The sequence below is a fragment of the Miscanthus floridulus genome, chromosome 6 (assembly GCF_019320115.1).
Source record: "Miscanthus floridulus cultivar M001 chromosome 6, ASM1932011v1, whole genome shotgun sequence".
Taxonomy (NCBI): domain Eukaryota; kingdom Viridiplantae; phylum Streptophyta; class Magnoliopsida; order Poales; family Poaceae; genus Miscanthus; species Miscanthus floridulus.
In genome coordinates this window covers 106,422,094-106,429,953 of record NC_089585.1, presented here as the reverse complement: position 1 = coordinate 106,429,953, position 7,860 = coordinate 106,422,094, and the positions used below count along the sequence as shown (strand labels likewise).

Genomic DNA, 7,860 nt, shown 5'->3' with positions numbered 1-7,860 from the left:
GATACTTCATCCATTCTGAACAACATATTTCAAAATTGAAACTTAATAATCTTTAATCAACAATTAGGCTGATAAAAAAAGAGTGAAAATAGCGATTCAATTTCCACCTGATTACAAGCAAAATTCAGTACAATGCCATCATCATATCATATATAATCATGTATTCATGTTCTGGGGTTGTACACTTGGTCGTCGTCTTCTCCCCCCTTTCGCTTTCACTCTTCCTCAGCAGCCCACAAGAATCCGCCGCGCCGCAGGCATGCGGCCGCTTATCCGAACCGCTCGCTGCTGGCTCCTCCGCGCGCGTGTTCGCGCCATGGCCACGCTTCCGATGGCGCCCCACGCCGCCGCCATCTCCTCCTTCACCACCCGCCCCCTCTACTCCCCTTCGCGTTCTCACCGCCTCCTCCTCGCCCGCTTCTTCTCCGCCGCGCTGGCGCCGGCCCGGGCGAAAGGGCTGCGAGCGACGGCCTCCGCCGTTGAGGTGGGCGGCGTCAAGATCGCGCGCGAGGGTGAGTGGGGACCCTCGGGGCCCCAAGCTGTGATGATGTAAAGGCGGGATCTTGGTAGGATGGCCGGGGTTTTGAGCAGGGTTTTCTTTGGTTGGATGGTTGGATTGCTTCCACTTTTCCTGAGTTGGATTTTGAGAGTTCAAATGCGCTATGCTTGGGCTACTACTGGTAGTGTTTTGGGAGGTTCCATGCATTCATGATGCATTGGAGATATCATAATGACTAATATGTTGGTGTGCTATGAATCGGTAGCTCAAATTCCTGAATCACTGGCTGCGTAATTGCGTTCTTCAGTAGATTCTTGGCAGTGGAATTGCTCTGACAGTCATTACCTTGCATTTTAGTGGCGCACTTTGAGACCAAAATGTTTCTACAGTGGCATGTGTGTTTATATTCCAGTCGAATTAATGAAAATTGACTTGAAATGTACCATGCATTTTGTGCAATTAGTATGTTCTGATTTTTACTGTCATGATTTGGCTCATTTTGGATGTCCTCGGTAGATGTTGTGAAGGAGGATGACCCGACAAACAACGTGCCAGACACTATCTTTTCAAAGATCGGCCTGCAGCTGCACAGGAGGGATAACCATCCTCTTGGGATCCTGAAGAACACAATTTATGATTACTTTGACAAGAACTTCACTGGACAGTTTGACAAGTTTGATGACCTTTGCCCCCTTGTTTCTGTCAAGCAGGTATGAGGTACAACCGTACAAATTGCATGTAGTAATATTGAATGGATATATGCTATTTTGCTTCTGCTAATAATTGACTGCAGTAGTAGTATACCCTTAACAAGGTACAACACACAATGCTAGTTGGGTAAGGGTGAAAAGACTGGTACAATGCATATTTTGGTATAGCTCAATACTTTGATTGCTCATTCCTTCCCTCTTGTGGCTTCTTCCCTGATATTAGTGAATTGGCATATGGATGTGCTGTGTGTTTGTTCTTCAGATTCATACACCTTCAGGGAAAATAGTATGTGGTAGTTTTTGGCCTCTGGCTGACCAATAAATGTTCTTTGCTGCAGAATTTTGATGATGTCTTGGTCCCTTCTGACCATGTAAGTCGGAGTTACAATGACACGTATTATGTTGATGGTCAAACAGTCTTAAGGTGTCATACCAGTGCTCATCAAGCTGAGCTGCTAAGGGATGGGCATACACACTTTCTTGTAACTGGAGATGTTTACCGGAGGGATTCCATTGATTCAACTCACTATCCTGTCTTCCATCAGGTAACTTTATTTTGCCATATTCACTTAAATCTTTCTCAATGAGGTTTGTTCTGATAATCTTTAACACATGCAGATGGAAGGGTTCTGTGTCTTCTCTCCTGATGAATGGTCAGGTTCTGGCATGGATGGGACAGCATATGCAGCTGCAGAACTCAAGAAAACGCTGGAAGGCTTGGCAAGACATCTATTTGGTAAATCACTTGTAGCTTGTTCCTTGTCATTTGAGGGGATGAAGAAATAGATCTTTGTTTGAGCTAAACTCTAGAAAAATGTCATCTGCAGGTGCTGTAGAGATGCGATGGGTTGACACTTACTTCCCATTTACCAACCCATCCTTCGAGCTCGAAATATACTTTCAGGCATGTTGGATGTATTCAACTTTTTTTGATAGTCATAAGCCCAAGTAAAACATATTGCACAAGTCACATTGACGTGAATGAGCCTGAATAAGTTTCTGGTCTTGTAAGGATGATTGGTTGGAGGTTTTGGGGTGTGGAGTCACCGAGCAGGAAATTTTGAAAAGAAGTGGCAGGAGAGACCATGTGGCATGGGCCTTTGGATTGGGATTGGAGCGCCTTGCAATGGTCCTTTTTGACATTCCAGATATTCGACTCTTCTGGTCGAATGATAAACGGTTCACGTCCCAGGTACTGCTACTACAATTTGGCTATGGAACTACTTGGGTAGTTTAATTTTTGTGTTAGCTTATAGTGACCTGTTTACCATGTTCGAGAAGGCTACAACATCTGCTCAATCATATTTACTTTCTGCAAAACTCACTCCTCTTTTTTTATCTCAAATATTTTGAGGGTTATTTTTTTTAAAAAAAAATTAAGGATCAAGAGCTTGATTTGTCAAGTTAAATGTGCTAGTAACAACTGTTATTGATTAATGTTTAGGAATCATTTGTTTCCTGATGTAGTTAAAAAATTACAACTGATAAACTTTGGTTTTGGCAACACTTAAAGATTGAAAATACTAACTTTATTTGATTGTTTAGTTCATATTTTTATTCTTATTGGCTTGTTACATCAATTAGGATGGGAATGGTTGGGTTGACCCATTGGGTAGTTGACCCGACCCAGGAAAGTAAGGCCAATGGGTCATAGGGGCCGGCCTCAAAGTCTAAAATGGGGCGACAGGGCCGGAACCTATTGACCCAATGGGTAATATGGGTCAACCCACTCGTAACATAACAATCTTTTTCTTTAATTTGTTGTTCTTCTTCATTTTTTTCGCATAAGCATGGTTGCCATGACAGGAGTGTGGACAACATAGAGAAGTACAAGGTGGCAAAGAAGACTGCAAAGCGAGCTGTAAATGTGGCAAAGGGTAGAGCGTACGAGGATCTTTACCAACATTTGAGTATGAAGGAAGGAGAGAAGGATATTTATAGGATGGCTAGGGTTCGTGAGAGAAAGATAAGGGACTTCAACCAAGTTAAGTGCATTAAAGATGAAAGGGAGCATCTCTTGGTGAAGGAGGATGAGATCCGACATCGATGGCAAGAGTATTTTGACAAATTGTTCAATGGTGAGAATATAGACACAACCTTTCAGTTGGATGACTCTTTTGATGACACCAATAGGCGCTTTGTGCGGAGAATCCAAGAATCTGAGGTCAGAGAGGCGTTGAAAATGATGAAAGGAGGTAAGGCGATGGGACCGGATGGTACCCCAATCGAGGTGTGGAGATGCCTCAGGGACATAGCTATAGTATGGCTAACCAAGTTGTTCAACCATATTTTTCGATCGAATAAGATGCCTGATGAGTGGAGGAAGTATATTGGTACCGATCTACAAGAATAAATGAGATATTCAAAGTTGTACTAATTACCGGGGAATTAAGTTGATGAGCCACACTATAAAGCTATGGGAGAGAGTTATCGAGCATCGCTTGAGAGCAATAACGCTGGTCTCTATGAACCAATTTGGTTTCATGCCTGGAAGGTCAACCATGGAAGCCATTTTCTTAATAAGACAAGTTATGGAGCGGTATAGGGAGAAGAAGAAGGACCTACATATGGTTTTTATTGATTTGGAGAAGGCTTATGATAAAATACCAATGAATGTTATGTGGTGGGCTTTGGACAAACATAAAGTCCCAACGAAGTACGTCGGGCTCATTAAGGACATATATAACAATGTTGTGACTAGAGTTCGAACAAGTGATGGAGACACGGATGACTTCCCGATTAGGATAGGACTACATCAAGGGTCAGCTTTGAGCCCATATTCTTAATTGTTTGCCTTAGTGATGGATGAGGTCACAAGGGACATACAAGGGGACATCCCTTGGTGTATACTTTTCGCAGACGATGTAGTGCTAGTTGATGAAAGCCGGACAGGAGTGAATCAGAAACTGGAGTTATGGCGGGAGACTTTGGAGTCCAAAGGTTTTAGACTCAGTAGAACTAAAACTGAGTTTATGAGATGTGACTTCGGCACTACTACTCAGGAGGAGGAAGATATTAGTTTGGAAGGTCAAGTAGTGACTAGGAATGATACCTTTCGATATTTAGGATCAATGCTACAGAGAGACGGGGATATTGATGAAGATGTTAGCCATAGAATCAAAGCAGGGTGGATGAAGTGGCGGCAAACATCTGGTGTCCTATGTGACAAAAGGGTACCACAGAAGCTAAAAGACAAGTTTTATAAGACGGCGATTAGACCTGCTATGTTGTATGGTGCATAATGTTGGCCTACGAAAAGACGACATGTTCAACAGATAAGTGTCGCAGAAATGCGTATGTTGCATTGGATTTGCGGTCGTACAAGAAGGGATCAAGTTCGGAACGATGATATACGTGATAGATTAGGGGTAGCACCAATTAAAGAAAAGCTTGTCCAACACCGGTTGAGATGATTTGGACATGTCCAACGGAGACCTCCAGAGGCACCGGTGCGTAGTGGAATCCTAAGCCACGATAGTAATGTGAAGAGAGGCAGAGGAAGACCGAAGTTGACTTGGGTAGAGGCAATAAAAGGAGACTTGAAAGGATGGAATATATCCAAAGACTTAGCCTTACATAGGAGTGCTTGGAAGACAACTATTCACGTGCCTGAACCTTGATTGCTTCTGCTGGGTTTCAACTCTAGTCTACCCCAACTTGTTTGGGACTTAAAGGCTTTGTTGTTGTTGTTGTTGTTGTTGAAGCATGGTTGGTCATAACTCGTAAGTACATCTATGCTTGGAAGTACATCAAGGAAGCAATATCATATTTTGGAAATGAAAATAGATAAAATTAAAATCATGGTTCATTTGCAAACTTATTTATTTTGATGCATTGCTAATAACCTTAATATGTCATCATGATACTTTTCAATCTTATATCTTATCTTCTCTTGAAGTGTTGATAGTGCTCATGTCCCATGATAGCAAAAAATATTTGGGTTGACCCATACTACCCATTGGGCCAATAAGGCCATGGTCTTTAGGTGAAATGTGTCCCCTAAAATTGGCCTTGAGGCCACGGGGCCGGGTCCAAGGCCAGGGCCAGGTCTCTCCATTCCCATCCATTAATATGTACAATATGTTGATCTAACATAGTATTAACAAGAGATGCCATGTTTGTCTTGGTTTGTATTTACTCTCAGCAACATTAATTTCTAAGACATTCATTCATGCTACCCAGTTCTCAGAAGGCAAGCTTGGTGTCAAGTTCAAGCCATTTTCAAAGGTATAGTCTCTACTCTCTACGTTTCTGTTTCTTGTTTAATCTACACTTTATTTTTTGAGAAAATAATCTTCATCTTGGTGTCAATTATGCTGACTTACAGTTTATTTGTTTGTTTAGTTTCCTCCTTGTTACAAGGATATGAGTTTCTGGATCAATGATGCATTTACAGAGAACAACTTATGTGAGGTTGTCAGAGGAATTGCTGGCGATCTTGTTGAGGAGGTATGACAACAGTGTATTTGATGCATATTGGCTTAGCTTAGTCATTTCAAGTTTATAAGATCCTTCAGCTTTCCTGTTGTCATTTTGTATAATAACTGAATTCAAAAAATAGCATAAGCGATAAGGATTAAATGGATCATTTTAGATCCATGGCTATTTATTAGTAGGAAAGCCTCAAATTAGGTGAAAGTATTACTCCCTCCGTTCCAAATTATAAGACGTTTTGACTTTTTTAGATACATTGCTTTCACTATATATGTAGACATAGTGTATATCTAAGTGCGTAGCAAAAGTTATGAATCTAGAAAAGCCAAAACGTCTTATAATTTGGAACGGATTGAGTACTTCTGATCTATACAAGCTTATTGCCAGTGTCCTGTACTGCTGGTAATGATTCACCTTTCCTTGGGTTATTTATAGTTCGATTAAATGATTAGCTGACTCCTTCCAGTGCCCACATACATGCATGCGTATAGTGTAACTCCTTTTCAGGCATGATATGGAGTTTTGATCTCATTACCTTCAAACACCAGTATCCATTTGGTTAATATGAGGAACCTAATCTGTGCATCCAATCTACAATTTGTAGTTTGGTCATATAATGGAATTTAAAACTCTTCAGAGTATTTTGAGATTAACTTTTTTTGTTTGCAGGTAAAACTTATTGATAATTTCACCAACAAGAAAGGCATGACAAGTCACTGCTACAGAATAGGCTATAGGTCAATGGAACGTTCACTCACAGATGAGGAGATTAATAATCTTCAGGTACATGCAACAATTCTCATGGAGTGACGTTGTTTTATGTTATCTTGATTCTTAATCTGATCATCTGTGCAATTCAATTGCAGTTGAATGTCAGGGAAGCTGTGAAAGATAAATTGAAAGCAGAGTTGAGATAGAAGCAGCTAGTTATGCTGTTATACCATGAACTAAATTTTGCCTGTCTTATATATGTAAATCCATTAGAAAAGATTTTTTTTATCTATCCAGAAAATGCGCCATTTGTTTCTGTATTGATCACGTTTTCCTGTTTACGGGAGAGAAAAAGGTCCCCGTTACAATTGGTACTCATCATCTCTTGTAATTCATAAAGATGATGTGTTGTACGCTGCTCACTATTTTTTTGCTGGTAGTGTAGAATAAGACGACTCTTATGTTTGCAATAGTCAGAGTTGTACCATTGTTCGCACTTCGCACTATTCATGTACATGACTACTGCAAACATAAGAGTTCGTGACTGCTGCACTATTTTTCAGGCACTATTTTTTTTCCTGGTAGTGTAGAATAAGACGACTCTTGTGTTTGCAGTAGTCATTCCTTGTCGTCGCCGGGAAGTCGTGCGTCTTCCACCCTGAGTGTCACGGCTTATCAGCCTGTTTGTTTGGTCGTAAACAATCATGGATTATAAGCAAGAACAGTATTTTTCTTTCATACCAAACCAGCCAGCAGTAATAATCCATGATTGTATCAGCACCAGCCGAACAGGTTGCATGTTGTTGATTGCCGTTGAGTTCATGCAGTTGCTTTCAGGTGTCGATGGGCAATGGCTATGGGAGAGAGCCTGACGAGTGTTTTTTGTGAACGAAATAAAGACTGTGTTTACTTTGTTTCATATCCCGCTGATCCGCTGCTTTCAGATACTGTTACCGTTTGCCTTCACGTTTCTCAAACAAAGATAAAAACACCATGTTACCTTTCTAGACAAGAGAAGAAACAAGAAAGGAAAATAGATCGATGGCCATTAATTTCCTTTTGGCTACTTCTCTGTTGCCCGGTCTTTTTTTTGGCATGAATTGAAGGCTAAACTGCTCTGAACGTGGTGGATGGCAGAATTATCCGCGTCAGCACATTCAGAGTCCTCAACGTCCTGCACTGTTGTAAAAAAAAAACGTCCTGCACTCGTGCTGAACTCTGCACGACCCACCACAAAATGTAGGTAGCTAGTAGCTAACCAGTGCCATCACCGTACCTCAAGGCTGGTTGGTTTCTAGCCACAATGTTATTCTATCTTGTTTTGTGTGCGCATGTTTGTTTTGTTAATTTAGAGAAGGAAGACTCGTCTTTGTTTTTCATAGAAACCATTTATATTGGTGTATTTGTTTGAGAAATGAGGTGGTCCATCTTTTCTCACTTCTCCACTTTTTTGTTTGGTTTATTGAATGAAATGGGTTGATCCATCACCACTTTATTCCTCACAAG

General features: G+C 41.0%; 1 protein-coding gene across 1 annotated transcript; it reads left to right on the top strand.

Annotated features, from left to right (window-relative positions):
* The first annotated feature begins 209 nt into the window (after window positions 1–209).
* LOC136456503 (phenylalanine--tRNA ligase, chloroplastic/mitochondrial-like) lies at window positions 210–6,777 on the top strand. Its single transcript, XM_066456405.1, has 10 exons — window positions 210–512; window positions 1,016–1,209; window positions 1,548–1,754; window positions 1,828–1,945; window positions 2,037–2,113; window positions 2,222–2,401; window positions 5,392–5,436; window positions 5,554–5,658; window positions 6,313–6,426; window positions 6,510–6,777. Exons 1-10 carry the CDS (start codon window positions 260–262, stop codon window positions 6,558–6,560), a joined length of 1,344 nt encoding a protein of 447 aa, XP_066312502.1. The 5' UTR covers window positions 210–259; the 3' UTR covers window positions 6,561–6,777.
* The last annotated feature ends 1,083 nt before the right edge of the window (window positions 6,778–7,860 follow it).

Coding starts and splice junctions, on each gene's coding strand:
- LOC136456503 (XM_066456405.1), top strand. CDS start 260: ATGCGGCCGCTTATCCGAACCGCTCGCTGCTGGCTCCTCCGCGCGCGT. Junction 1,755..1,827: donor ACTATCCTGTCTTCCATCAG/GTAACTTTATTT, acceptor TAACACATGCAG/ATGGAAGGGTTCTGTGTCTT. Junction 5,659..6,312: donor CTGGCGATCTTGTTGAGGAG/GTATGACAACAG, acceptor TTTTGTTTGCAG/GTAAAACTTATTGATAATTT.